Source organism: Alternaria alternata (assembly GCF_001642055.1).
Source record: "Alternaria alternata strain SRC1lrK2f unplaced genomic scaffold CC77scaffold_21, whole genome shotgun sequence".
Taxonomy (NCBI): Eukaryota; Fungi; Ascomycota; class Dothideomycetes; order Pleosporales; family Pleosporaceae; genus Alternaria; species Alternaria alternata.
In genome coordinates this window covers 266,706-290,967 of record NW_017306210.1, presented here as the reverse complement: position 1 = coordinate 290,967, position 24,262 = coordinate 266,706, and the positions used below count along the sequence as shown (strand labels likewise).

Below are 24,262 nucleotides of genomic sequence, written 5' to 3'. Positions count from 1 at the left end.
CCACGTACTTCAGCAACCATCCCACACCTGCTCACGTAGTTTCCTGTCTGTCACTCGTGGGTCGGCACGCTCTCACCTCAGACGGGTATGAGTCTATCCAATAGCCCCCTGGAGGATCCCACTGTGTGCCGGCTGCTGCCCTTTAGCCGGCCGAAACACCATTGAGACACTGTAACCACGGGAGCGCATTGCCATACATGCCATGTTCAAGAGGCGCAGCACTTTCCCGTGTGACATGATGGATGGTCATCGACCATGGTCCAATTTCGACTCCGTTTGGGCCCGCGCAACGGAGTGACATCTCTCATGCACAACCGACGGCGTCGACAGCATGCACTTTCAACTTCTTTGGAAACGCCGAGGAGACTTGCCAGCCCCAGAAGGCGACCAAGGGACAATATAACAGTCTCATTTAAATATCAAATTCACATGCAAACAACACGTCGCATGTTCTTCCTCATCAATCCTAGATCCGAGCTTGCACCGGGCTTTTCCGACTCCGACCGTCCGTGATAAGATCATCTTTACATCTAATCAGATCGAATTTTCCACGCTAGTCTCCTTCACGAACGCCTTCACTCCACCCTACTCATCCTTATTACTACTCTAGGTATCGATTTTCTCATACCAAGCTATGCCAAGTCCTCGAGACTGTTGTATAGTCATATAACCGGTGCAAAAATCGAAGGTGCTTCCAGTGATGTGGTTTGGGAGGGGCCAATGGTGGATCGATGGTGGTCTGAAGGAGTGCGTTCCTGGGTCTTATACGAGTGTTGAACGGGTGTATTAGGGCTCTAGAAGCTTGAGGGTGGTATAAGAGTATGCTGTGAAAACTTGTACTGCTTGAACGTGGCATCTCTCGTTGCTGATCTCTTCCGCCTCGTTCTCTGGTCACACTGATCACTCCGCTCTCTTCAATTATGCACTTCTTTGATCGTTTCAAAGACAGGGCCACTGACTCGGTCGAGCCCGTTGAGTCTTCTCGTCAAACCAGCGATGCGGAAAAAGGCGCCCAGACAAATGGCCCCCACGACGCGGTCAGCGACGAAGAAAGTCTCTCCAGCAACGCTCAGGCAGGTGTCAAGGCCGTCCAAGCTGCAGCATCAGTATGGACAAAATACCATCTTATCGGCGCCTATGTTATGTTTGTTACCCCCTTTCGTTCAAATCTTCGTCCAGTATGTTCACTGACACCCACCCAGCATCTGGTGGATCTACTTCGTCACCGCCCTCCAAGAAGTCGTCGTCCGCGCCATGAATCCCTATGTCACCAGTGCCTTCCGTCTACACTCTCTCACTGCTGCTACTGGGATCATGTCATCCATCATCGGTGGGCTGTCCAAGATTCCCTTGGCCAAGCTACTCGACATGTGGGGTCGACCTCAGGGGCTCTTGCTCTCACTATTTGTATGGATGGTTGGATACATCATGATGGCTTCGTGCCAGAATGTAGAGACATATGCTGCGGCGCAAGTATTCTCGTCTACAGGGTATGTAATTCTTGTTCATTACCGATCAAAATAAGAAGATGTTAACGCTGACACGATGATATCCAGATCTCAAGCAGTATCGTACATCCTTACCGTCTTCATCGCCGATACCTCGACCCTCAAGAATCGCGCCCTCATGCTCTCCTTCGCAACCTCGCCCTACGTAATCACAACTTGGATCGGCGGTCCTGTCGCTCAATCCGTTCTCGCTGGCCCCGGCTGGCGCTGGGCGTTTGGCATCTTCACAATCGTCATCCCCGTCGTCGTCGTTCCTCTTGCAGCCTTGGTTCTCTTCAACGATCGCAAAGCCCGTAAACAAGGTCTACTCGAGCCACGCCGCATTGACTGGAGCCCGGCAGCCATCAAGAAGTTCTGCATCGATATTGATGCCGTGGGAATACTGATTTTGGTAGCAGGCATGGCGTTGTTCTTGCTACCATTCAGTCTATACAGCTACCAAGCGGAGAAGTGGAAGAGTCCCATGATCATCGGTATGATCGTCGCTGGCTTCGTCCTTCTCATCGCCTTTCCCATCTGGGAAAGGTTCTTCGCGCCCGTTACGTTCATCCCGTATAAATTGCTCCTGGATCGAACCGTCTTCCTTGCCGGCGTCATGTTCGTCTTTGTTTACTTCAACAGCGCGGTTTGGGGATCATACTTCGGCTCCATGTTGCAAGTGGTTTGGAACCTCAACGTCACTACGGCCAGCTATGTCCAGAGCATCTACCGCGTTGTCTCCTGCTTCTGGTGCTTGGCAGCCGTGGGACCAGCAATTAGGATTACAGGAAGGTTCAAGTGGGTTGCTGTCTTCTTTGCACTGCCGATTGATATCCTAGCGCTGGGACTAATGATCCACTTCCGTCAGCCTGGAACATCAGTGGGGTACATTGTCATGACGCAGATCTTCACGGCAGTGGCTGGAGGCACTATCGTTATCGCTGGCGAGCTGGCCATGATGGCGCCTTCGGATCATCAGCACATGGCTGTCATTATCGCCGTTCTCAACCTCTTCTGCTCTATTGGTAGCGCGGTTGGAAGTACTGTCTCCGCTGCTATCTGGACTGGGACCTTTTACAACAATCTTGTCAAGAACGTTCCGGCTGGTGTCAATGTTGCGGACATCTACGCTTCATTACCGAACCAGCTATCATACAAGTGGGGATCGCCGGAGAGGACTGGTATCGCGCAGTCTTACGCCGACTCGCAGCGACTCATGTTGATCACGAGTATTTGCATGCTGTCATGCGCTCTCATTGCGGCTGCGTTCTGGCGCGATATCAACGTCAAGAACATCAAGCAGGTCAAGGGACGCGTCGTCTGAGCGGTATCCAGATACGAGTAAAGAGGCCATCATGCTTTTCCGCACGGAAGCATGAAGGCAATAGCAGAAGAAGTGTACGTGCATAGACAATTCCCCGTGTGATTGTTTCAAAACGTCCATGGAAAACCACGTAGATCATATATATCCAACAACCACCATCATCACGCATGAAGCTCATCCCCGTCGCACATCCTCTTATCGATAGACAACAGCATGATCCTAGTCCTTGTAAGCCTGTGTAAAGTGCGCATAAACGTCGTAATCCCATCTGATACAGGTCCGAGCTGGGATGTGTCAAACATGCCACCAACCAGATCCCAGCTGTCAGTGTTTCGAATCGACCGACTCCACAGCACATGGTATCTCGGAAGCTGAGCGACCTACTAGAAAGGCAAGAGAGATTAAACAAAGTACTGCTTCGTGAATCAAGAGGAAACGGCGACGTCGGTCGAGTACGTGTGTGATGCGGGGGCTGAGCCTGGAACCCATGCTGAATGTGTAGCGACTCAAGATATGTAAAGAACAACTCGCCAGCAACACATATGCAAGATAAAGTCTTCCATCTTACTTAATATCGATTCTTATCGTATTCACAGTCTTTTCCGATTCACCATGCCGTCACTCGCTTTCTGGAAGAGCTCCAAAGCCGATCCTACCAAGACACCACTGCTTACTGAGAATGTTGCGACTGAGCAACCCAGTATCCTCATTCCTTTGGTAGCAAAGGACTTGGACCTGAATCCAGATGGCGAAGATTCCGGTGTCTTCCTTTTTGACGATGACGCCATGCCACTACAATCACCACGACCTGACCTAGTATCAGAGACCGAGCCGCTCATTGCATCGCCATCTGCTGCTGAACGAGATCTTTCAACGAGGGAGTCGGAGCAAGAAGTCCACTCCAAAGTCAAAAATTACTCGAAGAAGTTGATTTCCACCGACAATGATGATCCGCCAGTACCACCACCCAAATCATCGCCATCAGGGCAACTCCAATGTGCTACTGCAGCGGATGATTCGCGCGCCATCATCAACGAAGAGCGATCGGAACCTTCCCAACAGGCTCAAGAAAAACTTCCAAAACAGCTGGAACCTTTGTCTTCCTCTCTTGAGCAGTCCCCCAACCACGAAAACTCCCTCAAAAGACCAGTACCATCCGCAATGGACAAAACCTCGCCTCAATCCCACGACCGAGACTCCGGTGTGTACGTCTCAGATGACGAAAATCTACCACCACAATCGCGGCCCGCATCTCTTGCGCTCAGCGACTTCAACCAGCGATCAAGAAACGCATCCGTCTCTTCAAAGCACACTGCTTCAACATCGACGTCTTCGCCTCGGCAACGCACAGATTCAATCGCACGTCTGAAGCGACCCGCAGAGCTGAATCTAGGAGCAAACACGGTATCTGACTCATCCAAGCCACGCTCCGAGCTCGAGAAGCGTTACGATTTAATTCGTAATTCAAAGACACAATCGAAAGCCGCACTGAGATCACCCACAGCACTACTGCAGGAACGACTGAACATGTCGACGAAGAAAGAAAAGGTCGAGGAAGAGAAGACGCGCGTGTTTACACCACCGAGGCAGACGACAAATGGCTGCTGGCTGCCAGGTCCAGGTGCTCAGGTGGACGCTTTCACCAGCACATCAGTTCGTGCGCGGACAGAAACTGAAGGTCGACCTGCGTGGTGGTGCAAGGTCGACAAGCTCGTTGTGTTCGACGGTGTTGACGCTGACAGCGAGGGAGACATGAAGATCCACACCCGCACTAGCAAAGGTCTCAGCATTGCACGTCGACGCGGCGATATGGAGACGATTGTCATTCCGATGAACTGTGCACACTGTCAGGAGATGTTGAACCGACATGAGTGGAAGTACGACATGCGCGTATGTAAGAGAAGTGTATGCTGGGATTGCAAAGAGAGGTGCAAGTGGGAACTGGAACAAGAGCAGCTTGTTCATGAAGAGACAGCAGCCAAGGCGGATGGCAACAGATATCGCGCGGACAGTGTCTTGCAAGACGAAGAGCCAGAAGAAGAGCATATGATGCAAAAGATTGGTATTGAGCAAGAACGGTCGATGAGCCCGATCGAGGCAATAGGTGGAATTGAAGAAAGACTAGAAAGTAGGACGGTGGTCGCTTGAGACAGAAGTAACGTGATGCGAGCTCCAGAGGTAGGGGAACGCAGAATGAATCCAGTCATGTGCACTGGGCAGATGAGCGCTGCGGCTCAGTCTCTGTGCTTGTGACGAGGCAGACAGAAAGGGAGGGGGCGAGTAGGAGTAGATGCAAATCAAAAGTACGTAGTCAACTGACCTTGTCTTGTTATGCATTACTACAGATTTCTCGCGGTTATATGCTCTCGCTATTCCCAAAACGTTCTTCATCGGTGTGGATTGAAGATGTCAGCGTAGTTTGAGGGGTGCCACTCAGGTACTGCGCTCGTTGTGTGCTTTTTTCGTCGGAAAAGTGAAGCCAGGGCGTGCGTGTATTGTTCGGTACACTGGGTCATGGGGCGTGAGTAGTGGAAAGTCTTTTCCTCCATGGATAACACTCTATAGATCACATTCAATCCAGCTCCATCGCGTCGTCCATGTATTCAAATGGTGTATCCTCAATCTCCATGCTCATATGTCCGTACATATTCTTCGGTTCAAAGTCTTGGCTAGTCAGTGCACGCCCATTTGTAGTATCGTCGGAATGCTGCTGCACTGCTTCGTGAGCAAGGTCACATCCGCCAATGATATTGCGCAACATGTCTTCTAGCTGCAAGTTTTGTAGCGCTATATGTGCGCGCTCGTCGCTGTCGGATACGTTTGCCTTGCTATCCGCATCTTTCCAAGCATTACGGTATTCTTTTGCGATGCCTAGTTGTACACGGACCTCCTGTAGACCTAGTGATCCTGCCAACGGACACTTATCGTCATCCAATGCTTCTAGAAGGTTGGCGTGGAATGCATGCGAAGCCATCGGTCGCGTTCGGTGAAGCTCGGGGTTGGTCTCGTAACGGAGGGCATTGAAGTTTATGCGCGGCGCAGAGGTAGAAACAAAAACGCCGAATATAGCGAGACAGTCTGTGATGTAACGCTCTAGTAGCGTGTAAAACTCGAAGAAGTCTACCTTGAACATGGATTCGGCTTGCTTCTGCGCAATGTCAGTCTCACGGCGTCCAGGCTGTTGAGGCTCGTAACCACTTACACTCGACGCGCCGCTACCCATTGCATGCTGGGACTGGTGATCCCCATTTTGCTGAGCAGCTGCCTGTACAATCTCCATGGTTCGAAAGTAAGACACCATGAGCATTTCTGCTTTCCACCGGACGCGTCCTAACAGTCGCGTAACTCGATCTTTGTCCTGCTTGAGCTTATCGGCTTTTGATTGCGCTAGCCTCTCTGCGGGCGTCTTCGGTGCAAATTTGGAGGTCTTCATTATAGCCGTGATTGGTGTCGTCTCGGTCGGGGTGGATATCGAGATCAAGCTATGGAACTGAGTAGCCGTCAAGCAATTAACTACCTATTAATTGAGAAGCACCAAGGGGCGGTAATATTTATCGCTTAGAATGCATCGAGCTTCCACGGAAATTTCACTACACAAGTTGAGCATCGTAAGGATATAGCGTGAACATGACCGCGAGCTGTTGCGGACGTTGTGTAAGAGCAGCTGGTGTTGACAGTTCGTGCCGAGGCTTGCCGCTGAGTCAGCCCCTGTTCTGGAGCACTTCCGCCTTGTGGTTGATTGGACATCAGACGTTTATACAATGTGGAGGACAGTAGATATCTTCAAAGGACAATGGCAGAACACGATGTCTATACAAATGCAACGCGACTACTGAAATGCTTGCAGCTATCCATCCACCACATCATATCATCGCCTCATAAAGGTATGCTTATCCCATAACCCCTGGAACGCCATGCCTACAATAGTTGATCTAGAAGTTACCAACAACCCTCTTGACCATTCTCCTCATACCCTCACCACTAATTTGGACAGCACCCTCAAGCTCGGCACTGCGCAATACCTCAAGGAACTCCTGATTTTCCACTTGTTCACTAGCGCCTTCCCTGACCTTCTTGACCAGGTCGTTCATGCGCACGCTCTGGCCAGCAGAACCAAGCTCGTCGAGCGAGGCAAGCACCGCGCGCTTGAGGTCTTCTTTCTTGCGGCGATCGCTGGTCGAAGTGCCTTCAGTGAGAAGCGACATGTCGATAAGACCTGTACGTGCATCCGTAGCTGCCTGCTTGAGCGCTGACTTGATGAGACGGACGGCTTCGTGAACGTCGTCAGCCGTAACTTCTTCTGACAAGCGCATCTTGGCGTGGGCTTCAGAGAGACGGATCATTGATTCTAATTGACGTGTAGTTGCTGTAATTCTTCGCTCTTGCGAGCGAATGTCAGCACCGAGACCACGCATCGCAACGTAAGCATCCACAAGAGCTTTCGATGCAGGCTCGGTGATCTTTGGGTGGATATTTGAGCGCGCATAGGAGATGTATGCGGTCAAAAATTCGATAGGCATTACTTCGCTCTTGGAAGCATTCTCAGGCGTATCTTCGAGATACATGCCGACCAAATGACGAGCCATGCGACGATCGTTTTGCTCGTCAATACGATCCAGGACAAGATACACAAGATCGAAACGTGAGAGGAGTGTGGGTGGGAGGTCGATGTTTTGAGGGACGGGAAGGTTGACGTTGTATTTCGATCCGATAGGATTGGCGGATGCAAGAATCGAAGTACGGGCATTGAGGGTTGTGATGATACCAGCTTTGGCGATGGAAACTGTTTGCTGTTCCATAACTTCGTGGAGAACGGATCGAGTTGCCTCAGACATCTTGTCGAACTCATCGATGCAGCACACACCACCATCGGACAAGACTAGCGCACCAGACTCAAGCACCAGCTGTCGTGTCTCAGGATCGCGGGTAACGTACGCAGTCAAACCGACAGCAGAGGAACCCTTTCCAGAAGTGTACACACCTCGTGGCGCAATTCTGTGTACGTACTGCAGAATCTGAGATTTGGCTGTGGAAGGATCACCACAGAGCAGAACGTTGATGTCGCCACGGTACTTCGGGCTACCTCCTTTTTCGAACTGCTTGTTAGTGCCACCAAAGAGCTGGAGCAGAATGCCCTTCTTGACATCGTCCATCTCGTAGATACTGGGCGCCAGCGAGCGAGAAAGGAGTTCGTAAACGTCAGAACGAGCACCAGTAGCCTTGATCTTCTCCTCTTCCTCTTCGGAGACCTTGCGGGTTTCTTCCAGATCACCAGCTGCGTGCTCAGCGAGCTCTTCTTCGATTGTCGATACGTCAATACCGAGTCGCTTCTTGTCAACTTTCTGAATGTGAAGCGCATCGACATATGTCTTGAAGATGTTCTTTACCGATCGCTGACGAGGATTGATGCGGACCTGGTTACACTTGAAGATACCAGTGATCTCAACACGGTCACCGGCTTTGCATACATCGACGAGCTCGTCATATGCGCACAGGGACACTGAATGCGGTGTCTGACCGTCCGGCATGTCATCTGGTGTCTCTTGTAGCTTGATGACCTGTTTGTTTGCAAAGCCTGAGCGGTTGTGCACGATCTGCATCGAGTTTGGCGACTCGCATACGGCGCGCGGGCACTTGGTGGGCTCGGTGATCTTGCCACGGTCAATGTCGACCCTGACGGTATGATTACATACAGAGCAGCGGAAGAAAGCTAGCCAAATTAGCCAATGACTTTGACAATGTTCTTGTGAACTTACCGTCCTTCATGTCTGGGATGATAGGTGTAGTTCTAATCACCAGACCCTTCACACTGACAAGCTTGTCCATGTCGCCAGGGTTGAGCTCGCGTAAGTTGATTGTATGATCTAGACCGAATGGCCTTACGTTGTATGTTTTCTGGTCAACTTCGCTGACCAGATTCGGGATTTCCGCGAACGGAGCAGGAGACGGGGCGCCGGGAGTAGGCGCATCAGAGCTCAACATGGGCGGGAGCGAGCTTGAATCGCGAGCCCTAGGTTGAGCAGCACGCTGTGCTTGTGACATCTGAGTTCGCATCTCTGCCATGCGCTTCTCAGCAAGTTCGAGCATGGTGTCCTTGATTGCAACATCCATGATGGGAATGATTTCGTTAGGGTAGGCCTGCAGTTGGTGCCAAAGCTTTCTGGTCGGTGGGTAAGCCTTGAGATTGCGCGCGTCCAAATTCAAAGGCGTAACACCAAGCTCCAGCATCATCTTCATGATATCGACATATTCCCTAGCCATGGCCGGATGATTATCTGGGAGATTCATGCCCTCGTTCAGCTCGCCGTCCTGGATCATGCGATACTTTCTTCGGAAGTTCATCAAGAAGTCTCTCATGGCATGTCTGGCGTCTACGAGCGATACGTTGGTTCCCCAAATGACTCGAGAGGAGTTTCCGCCCAAGACCTCCGCATCTGAAGTATCAGGGTTGATATTGGAGAAGGTTGGTGCGTCTGAAGGTTCCTGTACAGGCATGCCATTTTCATCGACAAATAACCTGCGTCGGCGATTGGTAGAGCTTGTGCCAAAGACGTCTGAGTGTATGTCGCTTCGTCGATTGCGAGCCGCGGATTCGGAGCCACGTACGAAAAGGGCACTGCTGCTGCTTCCAGGGACGTTGCTTTGGGCATTGCGGGCACGGCCAGGGCTAGAGCTAGATGCGTAGTGAATGGGCGACGAATCTAAGTTTGTCAATGACATTTCTAACACTTGATATCGAGTACTCCGTACCCCCCATCGTCTGTGCAGACGCTTTTGGTGTCGCACCACCATCGCTCTCATCCTCGCCATTAGCTTGTCCTGCGCCGGAGGGGTTGGCAGGCGATGAGCGGAAGAAGAGCGGGGATTGTGTCGAAGTGGTCTGGAACCTTGCGTTGCGTGGAGTTGCTAGCGATCCACGTTGTGAGGCCTGCGAAGCCTCAGACTGCAACTGCTCATCTGGACCTGCCGGCGCTGGACTGCTGTCAGGTATCTGAGAATTTTGACCACGGGCGCTTCGTCTTGGAGTCGCCGATGCAGAAGTGCGCTCGGAGCGGCGCTTCGCTGGAGAAGAGTCCATGGTTGTGGCACTCTATGCAGCAGCAACAGTGAATGTGTTGATGTTGTTTTAGAGGGGTTGCTAGGGATGGTGGGCTTGTCGCGCGCTCTCCTTTCGACGCGTGGGCACTGGGACGCGTTCAGTCTAGTCTACAAATGGACGTAAGTGGTCTTGGCACCTCAATCGAAGCCGCAGCTTGGAGGCTGAAAGACAACTAACAGTCAACTAAATTTTCATGAAAGACTGGAAACAGATGCAAGATTGTCGTAGTTCAACACCGCAACGTTCCGCTGGTCCATATGTCCACACGCTGTAAACTAATTCCTAGGTAGTGGGGCGGCAGCTAGCCCCGCCGTGAACAAATGTTTACAAGCAGGCAACCACATAAACCGACATATATCAACTGAGATCTTTGTTCTTCTGTCTCTCCAAATTATAAACCCGTCTACTTCAATTCCCATTCAAACATGGCTCCTCCGTCCAAGCTCGCTATTGCAACTGGCGTCGTGACCCGCCTTGTCAAGGAAGAAGCAAGCTACCACAAGGAGATCGAGCAGCAAGAGGCGCGCATCAAGAAGGCCGAGACCAGTGAGGGCGACGATAATGCTGAGTACACTTTGAGGCAAGAGGTATGCGTGGCCACCAAGAAGGATATCTGGCACGCCGGGTCTAACAATAACACAGCGTCAAGCCCTCCAAGAAACTAAGAATGTTCTGCCTGGCATGAAGATCAAGATCGAGCAGGCAGTGGAGAAGCTGGAGGAGGAGCTGGTAAGTTGACGATATAGTTGAGCTGAGTACCTAGTACTGATAACTTGTAGGAGAACAACAAGGAAGGCGGCGGCCAGGCATCACCAGAGGAAGTCACCAAGGCGAAAGAGGCTGTTGAAAAGGGCAAGGCAGCCATGCGTGAGGCCGCTTAGACTCATGACCACTGGAGAGATAGATAGTTGATACTGCAGTTGGACATGGCACCGCTGTAAAGAAGATGGAATGATACCCTGAACACCGCGCTATGCAATCAAATCATCAAGCAGACTGCTGTCCAAGCACAATCACGACTCGTCCATCTTGATCTCTGAGCGATCTTCGCCATCTTCCTCTCCATCTTCAAGGTCTTCGCCCTCTTCAAGACCGGAGGAGTCACCATCATTTCCATCTCCTGAGTTCGCCCCCATATCTGCCATTTCCGTATCATCCGCAGCACCAGATCTGGTAGGCGATGGCGCAGCGCTGACGTCCCGCGATAGAGGCTTCAAGCGATCCTGTGGTGGTACCCTCAGAGACGAACCTTCTCCACTCTGACTGGCATGCCCTGGAGTCATACCACCGTCCGGCCTCGGGGTGCCAGCATGGCTGACATCTCCTCTGGAAGTGCTGCCCTCGCCCTCACCATCCTCGTCTCCATCCTTCATCATGCCCTCCTTGCGCTCAGCTTCCTCTTTCTCGTCCTTGATCATGCGTAACATGCCGCGTGCCTCTTCCTCGATCCGTCCGAATTGCGTGCGGCGCTCACTCCATGTATTCTTCGCCGATTGCACTTCGTTTCTGAGTTCTTCTATCTCCTGGTCCAGCTTCTCGTGGGCATGTGCTTGCTCGTCCCGCGGCTTCAGCATCTTACTGCTGGTGATCTTCTCTGTGAGCTCGTCATACGTCTTACGTACGGCGAGCGTCTCTTTCGCCTCGACTAGTCTGATGCGCAGATCTTCTATCGTCTTGCGCACGTGCTCTTGCTTTGCCTCGATGGCCGTCTTCTCAACAGCGTAACGCTCGCGCTCAGTGTGATTGCTATTCGTAGTGAACTCAGATCGCAGTATCGCAAAGTCTAGTAGCGACAGCTCATTCATGATGTCTTTCCGCCATATCTCGATATTGTGTGCTTGTTGCTCGCGCTCGACAGTGGCTGCTGCTGCTTCCTCCTCTGCGGCAGAGGCATCTGGGGGCGGAGAGGGGAGTTGTCTGGGGCGCGCATCCTCGAAGAAGTCTGGCTTGAGTATGCGACCGGCGGTGTTTGTGTACGGACGAGCTTCGACAGCTAGTAGGCGGGATACATTATGAAGCGCATCTGCTGGAATTAGTAGAAGCTACGTGCCGGATGTTAGATGGCCTACCTTCGTCCGCCTGGGATAAGAGGCCCCAATCCTTGATCGCCATTCTTTCCCGTTTAGGCTACTGGCGTAATGAGGTTATTGGTATAGGGTGGGTCGTTGCCGTTGTTGAAGTCGCGATATTGAAGTTCCGCGGGTTGATGAACGCGTACGACAAGGGTCTCTGTTAGCGTCCAGCACCGCTACCAGACGTCAGCGACAAGTCCCCAACACCTTCCTCATCACTTTCGCCTTCACCTCCCTTGGTTCACTTTTCACTAAGTCGCTTAACATTGTTCTGGCAAGCGCCATCTATCCAGTAAACCTCTCCTTCCGAGCTAGCCTACCGAGATGCTGTCGTGAGTTCCGTGGGGTCCTCAGCCCCATCCTACGGTCCACGCTGCCATCAATCCGCCTATTCATGATTCACGTCACGTAGCAGTCACCCTACCAACGAGATTTCACGGCAAACTATATTTATACAACCAGCGGCTCTTGAATCTCCGCATCGTTCAACCCTCGACTTTCGCCTCGCAACATTCCGTACCCTTCGCTTTTGGATAGACCCCGTAATAAACCGTCCCATCACCATGCCCGTCGCAAGCCTCTTCGAGCTGGCTCGACAGCGCCTGATTAAGAACATCGACATGCTCCGAGATGTTGGCGATCTACCCTACTCCTTCCTGCAACCAGTCCTCCGATTCGTACAAAGCCCAGACCAGCTCCTGGAGCTCGAGGCAAACTGCCCACAATTACTGGGAGAGACGGGCGAGATTTGGCTCCGCTTCATCAAGCGCGACATTCCGGACTGGGAGAAGAAGCCGCACGAGCCGCGCGATCCTCGAAATTGGAGCAAAGTTTACCGCAAATTGAAGAAAGATGCGGAACTGGAGAAAGAGGCCGACAAAGAGGCCCTCAAGCAGCAGATGCAGGCGCTGCAGAAAGATCGCGCACAGAATAAGACACTGATTGTGGAAACCAGATTTGGATACGGTGCTGGCGCCAGTAAGATGTTCACTGGCCGGACTACCAGCAGCTGGGGCCAACCCTCGGGTGCACCTGCGAAGACTGGCAAAGCCGCCTTCGATAAGCTGAAGCGTGGCATGTTCGATCACGGTCGTGAACGCCCGAAGGCTAGCCACATACCACAACATCTTCTAGAGCAGAGGAAGACCACCGTTAGGCAAGCACCGGCAAGGATGGTTAGAATGGCGGAAAACGAAGCTCCACGAAGCATGGTAGTGTCCAGACAAGCTTCGGCATCTATCAACAACAAACCCGAATCTCGCCCAACGCCGTCGTTATCCGCAAACCGCCCGAATATTACACAAAGGCCAGCACCACAGCAGCGCAATCCTCCACCACCCACGCGGACGTCGTTACCGCCCGGGATGTCGTTCAGCGCACCCAAGCCAAGAGCGCCAAACGGACAGTCAGCGCCTGACCCGACTCTGAAGAGGAAAAGGCCAGAATATAACATGTTTCACACAAAGAAGAAGAAGATGTAAGGCGTTAATGGGGCTAGTAGTGGCATGACGTGTGTATAAGAGCTACACGTATAATCGGGCTTCTTGATACGGGTCACCTGGATGACCCAACATAGGGCTGACCACATTCGGTTTGTGGTTTCAGTAGCATCTACTTTCTGGAGTTGAATTCGATAAATTGGTTTGTGGAGTTTGGAAACTCATTCGGCGGCGTTTCACTTTTGGTATCTCCGTACTTTTGGCATATGACCATAGACCTCTCTTCACGTTTGTACATTTATCATTACCTTTGATCAGTCTCTCTTACCTCGTAAGAACAGTGATGTTGTATCCCTTGATGAGTCAAGAGCAAACCTCCCGCTGTCCAAGATCTCAGTGGTGGCTTCTTAAAGTGATAGTTTGCCTGATCATCAGAAGCGGACGACGACCCTAGTGTAAACAAAAGGGCAAGAACGTCTCAACCACGATAACAATCTTCTCTCACCGGCAATCGACTCAAACCCCTCACCCACTTTCTCCACCGCTGCCAGTATTACACTAACGACATGATTACTGCTCGTGACAGAGAAAAGGCGGCTCCTGTTAGAGCGTTGCAAATACCTTTTCGACTACTCGACTTGCCGGTTGACATCGTGGGCGGCATCTTCGATTATCTTGAGGATGAAGAACTTATCCGTATACGCTACGTATGTCGAGCGCTCAACGCCAATTCGGCAAATGCCTTTGGACGACGCTTTTTCCGTCACCTCATCGTCATCCTGCACCCTACCAGTCTTACCATACTATTTGAAATCTGCCATCATCCTGTATTATCCAAGTATGTCCGTCAGATCACCGTAAGCGGCGAACGCGTTGGACACAGCATATATAAGAATGCCAAAGAAGAAAGAATCCAAAAAGATCTCCAAGTCAGTGTTCAGCGCTCCGGCATGGATTCGTCGATCCTCAAACAGGTATTCCGCAAGCTTGAAAACCTAGAGATTGTTCAAATCGATGTGACGAGTTTCCATTATCACGTCCCCGAGCCCGACGACGATGGTATCCGGTGCGGACAAACTCATATACTTTCAAAAAAGGCACGGGCGCAACGCAGGCCAACAAGGAGGCGTGGAGACAGTGGCGTAAATCGAGTATACGACTTGGTTCTGCAGACTCTTCAGGAAGCCGATTTACACGACAGGATAGGGCTGGGTTTCCAATTCTGGAACGCAGAGTATTCCAACGACGACAGGATCACATTTTTCGACCTCGACTCCGCAGTCTGGAAAAAACATTTCTCAAAAGGAGTACTTCAGGTTTCGGTCTGCGGTCAAGTCAGTTATACATGGCTTCAAAAGTTGCTCAGCATGGCCTCAGATTTGCGCAAGTTCGAGTGTCACGGCGACAATACTTTCTTAGAGCTATCTTACCAGCCAGCTGGATCATTCCAATTCCACTGGCCTGGCTTCTCGCATATTCATCTCGAAGATATGTTTCTTTCACACAATGAGTGGACAAACTTCCTACGACTACATGCTGCGACTTTGAAACATATATCATGCTCATCCATAGGCTTTCCGCAAGGAGATTGGATCGAACCATTACAGATCATCGAGACAATGCCTCGGATTGAGTGCCTGTGGCTCTCCAGACTTCTCGAGAAACTACCCTACCCACATACATCGTGGGCTGTTAGGTACTGGAACCCGGACCAGGACGATAACGTCTTGCACCTCGTCGACCCGGGGCAGGTGGGACTTGCTCTTAGTGCCATGCGCAGCCAGCCGAAAACAACGATTATGGGCTATAGGATTACGAGTAAAGCAGGCGGAGTATATCTTTACAAGGTCGCGTTTGATGTTGGTGAAGCGGCATTGGAAGGAGATATCGTCTATCGAGATGGTGATTGGGTGTTTGCTGAAGTATCGGCAGACTTGTGAGAGCCTCTTCGACGCTAGAGGGAAGCCGGCCTATACAGACATTTCCTTGAGCTTGTATTTCCAGAATCCAGTATGATGGTTATGTTCGGGTGGACTCTGAGTAGAGTTACGATGTACTGCTTCCGTGAACTCCCCGTTGTTCATAATATGCATATGCATTTGATAGCTCGAATACATGTACCCGAGTCATCTAATCTTAATGCAGTGTTTTCCCCTCATCGCGCCTCATCTCCATCCCCGCGAGTTCAACAGGAGGCTGCTCAATCTCCACAGGATAATGTTTGTACGCCACCGCTCCTGGACCTAGCTCCTGGATGTGCTTTGCGTGCACCTCGACTGGTGTGACGGTTGTCACGCCTGTAAGCTCTGCAAAACCTCGTGCCCCCTGCAGACGTGCTGAGTTTCGCTTCTTCATGAAGAAAAACACTGCCAGTCCGACTATGATGCCCAGCGCTATTCCTCCACCGACTGCCGCCCCCACTATTGCGCCTGTCGACGGGCCCGAGGAGGCTGGGGGAGGTGGGGATGGCGACGGCGACGTTGTGGAACTAGGCGTAGATGTTGTAGACGGCGAGGGACCGATGGCACCAGCGTCACAGAAGTCGATGCTGTAGTATACGAAAGTTGAATTGTAGCAATCGATCGGTTGGATTTCTTCTTGGTAGCCGGAACAAATGTCGACCGTCGTGTCGTTCATGTAAATGGTGACTATACAGATTGTTAGCATAGCCGTCCGGACTATCGCGTCCTCATTCTCGCAAAGCACATACCAGCGCAGCCTGGGTCCAGTCCCACGACCTGGAAGCTCCCGTACGCGCCATTGCGCCTGAGATCTGTACAGGTGCCGTTGGGGTAGCCATTTGGTCCTTCGATACCTCTCAATGATTCTTGACAGTTATCATCGGAGAAGAGTGCGATCTGACTCGTCGCGATAACATGCGCTACGAACGCGCTAAGAAGGACGAAAAAGAGGTTGTTCATCGTCGCGATGGTGCGCGCTACTCTACCGGCAGATTGCGTATCGCGATGAGGCTAAACAGACTACCAGAATACGAGAGCGCCGGATCAGCTCGTGGCTGTTATACCTACAGCTGGCGAATGGGGCCAGAATCACTAGTCATTCCGAGCGACTTGGATTTATCTGCCCAGCTCTTGGGAGACGTATCGATTATAGCCTTACAGGATTGACCACTCTTTTCCTTGCCCCAGCATGCAGGGTGCGGCATGGGTAACGAGGGGCAGCGAATGGAGACGATCGTTTAGATTGCATGAAAAGCCACGAATCGTCTTTGCAGGATCCGTGTGCGGCTGAGATCCTTGTTTCAGTTTTGATGCTGCTAGCTGAACTTCCGCATGTCAGTGAATGGCGTATAATTGTTTGTGCGATGTTGCATCCTGAATGATAATGTTATTGTGGAAGCATGTACTAAAAAGACTAAGCTCGTGAGTAAAACTGTCCTGCCAGTCAAATTAGCTTGCTGATTGAGCATAAAATGAAGTATTGGCCGTTACCGCGGGTGGCTTACTGATCGTGGGTAATGGAGTGCCTAAACGATTTTGAGAGGATACGGGTCCTAATGCCGGGGCGAAGGATTGGGGGGTACGTGTACGGCTATCGCCTCGAGGCTAAGACTCTAACATCCATGCAATCTTCACATCGCACTGCAGCAAAACCAGCATAACACCCTTCTCAATACCGAAGTTTTGCCATGTCTTCTGAGTCGCAGCCAAGGATTCTTCTTTTCGGTGCCGGTAGCGTGGGAACAGTATATCTGTACCTTCTCAGCAAGGTAGCTTCAACTACTGCCGTCTGCCGCTCGAACTACGAAGTCGTAAAGAAAGACGGCTTCACCATTAATTCGTCGATATTTGGCCAGAATCTGCACTTCAAACCCAACGTCGTACGGGATTGTGAAGAAGCAGCATCTCAATCGTCGGAGCCATTCGACTACATCATCGTTTGCAGCAAGGCTATCCCGGATACGGTACCGAAGCTTATCGCTCCTGCTGTAACACCTGGACATACGGCTATCGTACTTATTCAGAATGGCGTTGGTATCGAAGAAGAATATCTAAGGGCATATCCGGACAATTCGATCATTAGTGCCGTTGTGTATTTACCTGCAACCCAGCGGCCAGCCGGTGTCATTAAACACGGCGAAGTCGAGCAACTCCAAGTCGGAGCCTATCCATCATCTGCCGAAGGAACGCATGCGAAAAAATTCACAGAGCTTGTCACTTCTGCCGGTGCTACAGCGGAATTCTATGACGATGTTCAGCAAAAACGATGGTTCAAGCTACTTGTAAATGCGTCCTGGAACCCTATATGTGCTCTTGCTCTAAGCAAAGACACGGATGTACTCACTGCTTCGGAAGAAGCGAACGGTGTGGTTCTAGCTGTGATGCTGGAGATTCGCGATATTGCAGCTGCTCACGGATACGAAATCACATTGGAAGAGGTAAACGTTCAGCTCGGGCGGGCGCAGGCCAGGATTCCGAATAAGTCCGGTATCGAACCCAGTATGCTTCAAGATGTTCAGTCGGATCGGAGAATCGAAGTAGAGGCTATTGTAGGTAACCCGGTCCGGATGGGTAAAGAGAAGGGTGTGGCATGTGTGCGGTTGGAAATGCTCTACATCCTCGCAAAAGCTTTGGATATTCAGATTGGACGAAGAAAGTGAAAGTCGGTTTAATTTAGGAACCGTGCATGTGGGTTAATCTCCGTTTCACCCCAATTGTCTTACTTGGTTGTGGATGTTTATCATCTGTTCTATGCACAAGTCCAGCGAGTCCCTCGTCAACGATGCCTTCATAGCACCATCCTTTGAAAGGGCGTGCTCCTCTACACGCAGATATCATTTAGGATCTGATGATTTGACTTCGATAAGTTCCATCTCTGGTCATCGTCCCATTCACTCCCCACTCGGCCACCGATATCGCGCCAAGCCCTCCGTTTGTCCAGCACCGCAATTTGCGACTCGCTTCTGCCTTGCGATATCAGTGTTATTGTTTCCGAAGTGAATTGTTATCTGAAGCGGACCCAGCCACAGTCGCAGCCGAAATATCTTTTTGCCCACGCACAGTACAACACATTTCCTCATCGCCCAACCTTCGCTCGACTGCGCGCAACCGTACGTCTAAACGCTCCAACTCCGGTACCACGACTATCAGAACATCCGCAAGGCATTGTTTGATCCTCAGAGCCCGTCATGCCCCTCTTCCCGAGCTCGTGTGTCGCACGTTTTGCTACCAAGATGCATCCTGACACTATCGCTATTCTTTTCTGCCTACTCCTAGTAACTCTCGGAATCGGCCACACCATCGTGTCCTCTGGAGTTGTTCCCAAGGTCATCGACTGTCTTAGCGAGAGTTTCGATGAACTATACTGGGAAGTAAACTATCTTTACTGGAACATCTGCTATGAATGTAGCAACAACGGAATCCCAACCTGGCTCCGCGTCCTTGGCCTCCTCACGGTTGGTGTATGTACACCACGTGTGCTCGCCGAGTTCCTTTTCAAGTTAGGCGTCTTTTCCGTCGTCCCCAAGAACAACCTCCGTGAACTTGCCGAAAGAGGAGAATCGCAGAACACGAAGAAGGCTTCTACTCCCGCCTCCACCTCCGTTATACCAGCATCTCCAACACTAGCGCAAGAAATACCAGCTCCCCCCGCATATCCGCCACCCTCCCAATTCCCCTTCAAAAACTTTCGTGGAACCGGCGAGTCATTCGCGCATCTTGATCGGAACAGATCGATGCAGTATCCAAAGATTTGGGGACAACTACGCTGCGCTGACCGCAAGTGGATGGCTATGTTCATGTATATGCCAGAAGCATATATGTCTACAGACGACAAGAACGTCGACACGGAAGATACTACGTCGAAGCCTCAGCACGTTACGGAGTCTGCGACGAACAACATGAAGGATGATGTAGTTGTCACGCCTGCTCATAAGGCCGTTGAACTATCTGTCCGATCTGCTCCCACGACGACACCAAAGCCGTCTGCTTACACGTTGGCGCCTTCATGTGAACCTCAAACAACTACAACGTTCACTCCGGCAACTGTTTACAACTGTCTACAAACAGCGAATTCGGCAAGAATGACGATCGAGTACCACGCAAGACAAGCGCCTGTTCTTCAGGCTGCGATGAAGGCTTTCCTTATCGCCGCCGATACCAAAACCGAATGCAGGTCTTCGGCAGGTCAGATCTTTAGCTTGATATCGAGTGCGGCGAATGACCTGAAGCCCTACTTCGAGAATGGGATGACTGCGGAACAGTCCTCCGGTCTTCATTGGAACGCCTCCATAATTGAGTTCTGGATGTTCTTAGTTCCTGTAGGCTGGTACATTCAAAGGTATTGGGGCCCAGAGCTTGTAACCTTCCTCGAGCTATATCGTGAGTTCGCAAACTATCTGGGTTTGGAGGAGATGATCCAAGACTTGGATTGTACTGAGCCCCTACCATCACCACAAGCTCTCCAAATCGTGGTACAGTCAACTCAAACGCCCCGTGATCACCCGCCGCAGGTGGCACAAGTGCCCTCGTGGTCGACGCCGCAGCGTAATGTAGCGCCAACCATCTCTAATCAACTGCCGTCGTATCAGCCAGTAGTTCAACAACACCTGCCCCAACCTCCTCCATCGAATTCGCAACTTCCGCTAGCATCCAACATGTAGACGCAGTTCCACAACGCCATGGCTACTGGATACAACCCGACTACTGCGGACCCCATCACATCGCAGCCGCAAAATACGCCGAACAACCCCGACCCCTCATCAGTACAAAGCCAGACGCCACCGCCAGTGGACTTCAAAGATATCAACACATGGTCTGGGCTGAATCATAAACAGCTGGAGCAGCTCGTACCGAGTTCTTTTGGGTTCAAAACGGATATGGTCGCTGGAAATACATTTTGGAAATTCACTGCTTCTGTTGACTTCCATGAGATCTTGAATGGTAAAGCGCCCAAACAAAGAACTCCTGATTCTGTGAAGGCCAGTTTGGAGAAGGTAGCGTTGAGCTTTAAACGCGCAGCTGTCGTCCTCCGACTACAGGCGAAACTCGGAGACTACAGCAAATACAGCGATACGTCTCAGCCTACCATCAGTGATATCACAGTACTGATCAAACGGGCGGCACAAATGACAGATGCTTGTGGTGGTCTCGCGAAGAACGACGCATCCCTGAGAAATTGGAAAAATGCATGCGTTTTCTTCCACAACGCCGTGTACTGCGAGGACAAGGAGGTTGGCGACATACTCGATCGACACTATGACGATGGCGTATGGCCTCGTCTCGAGAGGACATGGGAGAAGAACAGAATGAGGTGGATGGACAACTGAGTCCTTTACGTGCTACCGCCAAGAGTACATATGCATCTCTGGTACGCGCTCTTTATCGCATTGACATATCTGCAGCTTCTAGACGCGTCCCGGCCTCAAATGACTGGCGTTTTGATCAACGTGCATAACAGCCGTATACTTCGAGGTCTATTTTTGATTTCTCCTTTGTATACCTTGCGTTCCAGCGAAGATACCCAAGTCATACTCACAGTATGACCTTTGTTTCTAGCGTTCTTGTTCTTAGCAGTCAATATCGGGTCAGCGCATTCGCACCCGCGTTTGTATAGATAGAAGATTTCAATGTCACATCATTGAAGCGAGGTATTTCTTGTGAAATCTTGTATTAAGAAACAATCCCTAACTAGATATTCGAAACAAAAGTAGTGTACATGTATCCAAGCAATCCAGGCACGATCGTCTCTTGACGAGATACATTATTCGCGCCGTGTTGGATAAGGCGACAAAACGCGCTTAGTCGACCTAAGCAGCGGTAGGGTTGACGTCGGAGCAGATGAGAGCCTGGCCGAGGATGGGGATGAGGCAGCACTTGGCCTGCTGACCTGAAGAGGCGCATCCATCGATGAAGGCGTTGATGGTGGTGGGGGTGACGGCAGCTAGGGGAATGTTAATAATCTGATTGTTTAAGAGATAGAGGATGGGAAAGTCATACGAGGAGCGCAGTCCAAGTTGGCAAGGTTCAAGACGTCGGTAGCGCAGCAGACAGGAGTGCCGGAAGCGCAGAGCCCAGCCTGGCGCTCATCGAGGGGAGCGGCGAAGGCAGCGGTGGCAGCGAAGGCGAGAACGGCGGTGATGGTGAACTGCATTTTGAAGGTTGGTTGGTTGGTTCTTGAAAAGAAGGAGGTATTGGTTTGGAAGTGTGTTGTAGAGTTGTTGATGTGGATTGATGGTGTGTGATGATGTTCCAGTTGTCGAGGTCTCATTGCCCTCTTTATATGTTCTCAACCCTCAATTTGTTCAAGGTTCATTTCAAGTACACCACACTTGATCGCATTGACATCGTCATCAAACACCAGCATTCCCAGAGTACGATCGTCATCGCCGCCAGGGGATCAGGTCAGAACGGGAATGCACGTCCATAACGGTCAACATAACGGTGACGGGGTCCACCTGGCGTCCCCAACTTCTTCATGGCGAGTCTGTACCCGGTAAAGAGTGACGTCGATCGAAGCGGGTTCAGCTTTAATGTTCCTGGCTGATCCTGTTGACTGGTTGGTACCGAGGGTGGAGCATCTGTTAGGGCTGTTGATCTCGAAACGTGCACGGCTGGAGTTGCTGTCGCATGAGGAATGGATACTGTTAAATGTAGATCGATACCGGAGGTTTAACTGTTCGTGGTAGGGATCAGATACTGAATGCGAGGTGTTTACAGACTGGGCATCTTTTGGCTGCCCCTGGCGCGTAGTTTTGCGGCAGGGCGTCCTAGCTGTACGACCGGTGGTGGCACAATATTATTATCGAGCCGCTCATAGGGGCTTGCGACTGCCCCGAATATTGTCATAGGGCACTCAGACACCACCTAAGATCTGAGGCTTCAGCGCCAGTGACGTACATAGAGCTGGGGTGCCGGCTAACGGAGCACTCGCTCACAGACCTTGCATGATGCTCATCTCCGAGCGTTAAGTTCATAGTCAACTCCTGCATAGCCAAGTTGTTTTATGTGGTCCATTTACACGGCATTCACGATGGGAATTGTATCAATGCAAGCATGGGAATGCTCCCCGACATTCTGGTCACAGCTTCGCCATCTCTCAATGATCGACTTGGTGGAGGCGAAGCCCTGATGTTACCCACATCATGCGTTTATCTCAAATCTTTCTTTAGCAACCGGTAGATCTCCAGTAACTGATGAGCTACAGCGAACAGTGGCAAAAAGCTCTCAACCGCCAACGCGTCGCTGAGGCGTGCTCGCATACAAGGAGGGTGTGTGACGAGGTCTAGAAAAACAATCGAAACGTGGGGCTAAGGGGTCTGACAGGGTGCAATGACGAATGGAAATCTAGAGCCAGCTTCCAAGGAAAACCCTGTAACACGATGAAAACCTGGTGATGGTTCGGTTAGCGGGTGATATAGCACAAGGATGAGAATGTATAGGCATGTACAAACAAAGAAGTATATCGGATTCTGCAGTTCTCGCAGGGCTGGCCGTTATATCCGAAAACTCTATTAAAGTTCAGGTAAGGCAATCCGTAGTCATCCGGTAGGCACAACGGTCGATTTATTCGGTCCTAAATCGTCGAAAAGAACGTCTTCAACTCAGGGGACGTTGTGAAAACGCTTGGAACGGAACGTTGCAGGTGCATGCCCAGGCGGCCGTTAAGCCCCACACGTCCACGCCTTAACTCATTCAGGCGTGACAACCCGACCTCGCTTACATGGATCTACGTCACAGCAGGACCGGTTCCTGACAGCGCAACAAGATCTAAACAAGTCGTGCAGAAGGATTTACATCATTACCATCTGGAGAGCCAATAGCACAGAGCGCTCAATGTATCTGAAGTCAATTCTTTCAGGCGAATTGCATTCTTCCACGCGATCCTGTCAACGCAACAATGGCGTCCTGGCAGCAGTGGCGCAGAGGCGAAACCGCGAGCGGTCCCTCGGCAGCTGAAGGCGGTAAGTGTAGTCTATGTAGCGGACAGTCGGCAAACTTGACGCGACGCGACGCGATGGGAAATGCTGGGGAGCATGCTTCCGCGTCATGATGGGTTGTGGTTATGCGCAAGCAAAGTTCAACACACATAAGGGTTTTGTCACCATACCCGAAGCTCCTCGGCAGCAGCCCATGCTTTACGCTCCTCCTTTGTTGATAAATTTCACTGAAACACATGGCAACAAGCCTCATTTTTGGCACGTCCATATCTTGAGATGCTAATTCGAACTTGTCCACTGTTCAATGCGAACTTGACCAACTTACCTTCACACTGTATGCATCAAGACTACAAGGCCAAGTACGTTCGGCGCTAAACAGTCGTGAGATGATGAGAATTATCGAGACGCAACGGCAGTATTGAGCGACACATTGAGTGTCTCGAAAAGCCTGAAGAATGTCAGCGGATCAGGCACCTAACTGACCGTGTTCACTGCAGGAGAGTGCAACAATTCAAGGATCTCGCAACAGTGCGTAAGCCAAGACGCCTCCTTAGCCACTCTCGACTGATGGTTGCATGAAGTCAATATCAGATTCAGCTCCTCCGTCCTCTTCTGGAGTTCGCTTGACCATGTAAAAGGTAAGGTAGAGAGCATGAAAATACCTGGAACTTGTTTAACCACCGGGCGATATTAGATCTGTCCGTGGCTCAAGACTTTGTTCATTGATAGAAGAGGAAACGCAATGAACGGGTCATAGCCAGTGTTGATCGGTGCGTCGAACTGTCTAGTGCTGACCAAAGAGGCACTCACGTCCGCGTCACGAAGCGACATATAGGGAGTGTTTTCGATCATCGGCGTCATAGCAAGATTGAGACTGCTATGTAAACCCGCAACGGCCAAGAATGTTATGGACCAGCTACTGTCTCACTGACAGTCTAGTTGT

General features: G+C 51.1%; 11 protein-coding genes across 11 annotated transcripts; 7 read left to right on the top strand and 4 right to left on the bottom strand.

Moving 5' to 3' along the window:
• Positions 1–700: 700 nt before the first annotated feature.
• Positions 701–2,811, top strand: CC77DRAFT_1034109 (MFS general substrate transporter; the record flags this gene model as incomplete). The annotated part of the gene is made up of 4 exons (XM_018526842.1): positions 701–747; positions 995–1,144; positions 1,203–1,490; positions 1,557–2,811. The coding sequence occupies 4 exons, from the start codon at positions 701–703 to the stop codon at positions 2,809–2,811; spliced, it is 1,740 nt and encodes a 579-aa protein (XP_018381960.1).
• Positions 2,812–4,338: 1,527 nt separating this feature from the next.
• Positions 4,339–4,976, top strand: CC77DRAFT_997014 (hypothetical protein; the record flags this gene model as incomplete). The annotated part of the gene is made up of 1 exon (XM_018536498.1): positions 4,339–4,976. One exon carries the CDS (start codon positions 4,339–4,341, stop codon positions 4,957–4,959), a length of 621 nt encoding a protein of 206 aa, XP_018381959.1. The 3' UTR covers positions 4,960–4,976.
• A 407-nt stretch (positions 4,977–5,383) lies between these two features.
• Positions 5,384–6,244, bottom strand: CC77DRAFT_944124 (hypothetical protein; the record flags this gene model as incomplete). The annotated part of the gene is made up of 2 exons (XM_018534946.1): positions 5,384–5,959; positions 6,014–6,244. The coding sequence occupies 2 exons, from the start codon at positions 6,242–6,244 to the stop codon at positions 5,384–5,386; spliced, it is 807 nt and encodes a 268-aa protein (XP_018381958.1).
• Positions 6,245–6,606: 362 nt separating this feature from the next.
• CC77DRAFT_970937 (MCM-domain-containing protein) lies at positions 6,607–10,121 on the bottom strand. The gene is made up of 4 exons (XM_018535823.1): positions 10,047–10,121; positions 9,562–9,996; positions 8,568–9,512; positions 6,607–8,521 (listed from the first exon to the last, which is right to left on the bottom strand). Exons 2-4 carry the CDS (start codon positions 9,887–9,889, stop codon positions 6,744–6,746), a joined length of 3,051 nt encoding a protein of 1,016 aa, XP_018381957.1. The 5' UTR covers positions 9,890–9,996; positions 10,047–10,121; the 3' UTR covers positions 6,607–6,743.
• Positions 10,122–10,265: 144 nt separating this feature from the next.
• On the top strand, positions 10,266–11,050 carry CC77DRAFT_1023892 (tubulin binding cofactor A). The gene is made up of 3 exons (XM_018525755.1): positions 10,266–10,497; positions 10,553–10,639; positions 10,690–11,050. Exons 1-3 carry the CDS (start codon positions 10,336–10,338, stop codon positions 10,789–10,791), a joined length of 351 nt encoding a protein of 116 aa, XP_018381956.1. The 5' UTR covers positions 10,266–10,335; the 3' UTR covers positions 10,792–11,050.
• Positions 10,432–12,143, bottom strand: CC77DRAFT_381541 (hypothetical protein). The gene is made up of 2 exons (XM_018531442.1): positions 11,980–12,143; positions 10,432–11,933 (listed from the first exon to the last, which is right to left on the bottom strand). The coding sequence occupies exons 1-2, from the start codon at positions 12,020–12,022 to the stop codon at positions 10,924–10,926; spliced, it is 1,053 nt and encodes a 350-aa protein (XP_018381955.1). The 5' UTR covers positions 12,023–12,143; the 3' UTR covers positions 10,432–10,923.
• A 23-nt stretch (positions 12,144–12,166) lies between these two features.
• Positions 12,167–13,856, top strand: CC77DRAFT_1023891 (hypothetical protein). Its single transcript, XM_018525754.1, has one exon. The coding sequence runs from the start codon at positions 12,546–12,548 to the stop codon at positions 13,461–13,463; it is 918 nt and encodes a 305-aa protein (XP_018381954.1). The 5' UTR covers positions 12,167–12,545; the 3' UTR covers positions 13,464–13,856.
• Positions 13,857–13,987: 131 nt separating this feature from the next.
• CC77DRAFT_996999 (hypothetical protein) lies at positions 13,988–15,975 on the top strand (the record flags this gene model as incomplete). The annotated part of the gene is made up of 2 exons (XM_018536497.1): positions 13,988–15,054; positions 15,753–15,975. 2 exons carry the CDS (start codon positions 13,988–13,990, stop codon positions 15,973–15,975), a joined length of 1,290 nt encoding a protein of 429 aa, XP_018381953.1.
• A 773-nt stretch (positions 15,976–16,748) lies between these two features.
• On the top strand, positions 16,749–18,230 carry CC77DRAFT_970925 (2-dehydropantoate 2-reductase). Its single transcript, XM_018535822.1, has 2 exons — positions 16,749–16,804; positions 16,861–18,230. Exon 2 carries the CDS (start codon positions 17,071–17,073, stop codon positions 18,040–18,042), a length of 972 nt encoding a protein of 323 aa, XP_018381952.1. The 5' UTR covers positions 16,749–16,804; positions 16,861–17,070; the 3' UTR covers positions 18,043–18,230.
• A 76-nt stretch (positions 18,231–18,306) lies between these two features.
• Positions 18,307–20,347, top strand: CC77DRAFT_381483 (hypothetical protein). The gene has a single exon (XM_018531441.1). The coding sequence runs from the start codon at positions 18,571–18,573 to the stop codon at positions 20,041–20,043; it is 1,473 nt and encodes a 490-aa protein (XP_018381951.1). The 5' UTR covers positions 18,307–18,570; the 3' UTR covers positions 20,044–20,347.
• A 717-nt stretch (positions 20,348–21,064) lies between these two features.
• CC77DRAFT_1023888 (hypothetical protein) lies at positions 21,065–21,855 on the bottom strand. Its single transcript, XM_018525753.1, has 2 exons — positions 21,380–21,855; positions 21,065–21,323 (listed from the first exon to the last, which is right to left on the bottom strand). The coding sequence occupies exons 1-2, from the start codon at positions 21,531–21,533 to the stop codon at positions 21,190–21,192; spliced, it is 288 nt and encodes a 95-aa protein (XP_018381950.1). The 5' UTR covers positions 21,534–21,855; the 3' UTR covers positions 21,065–21,189.
• Between the last annotated feature and the right edge of the window lie 2,407 nt (positions 21,856–24,262).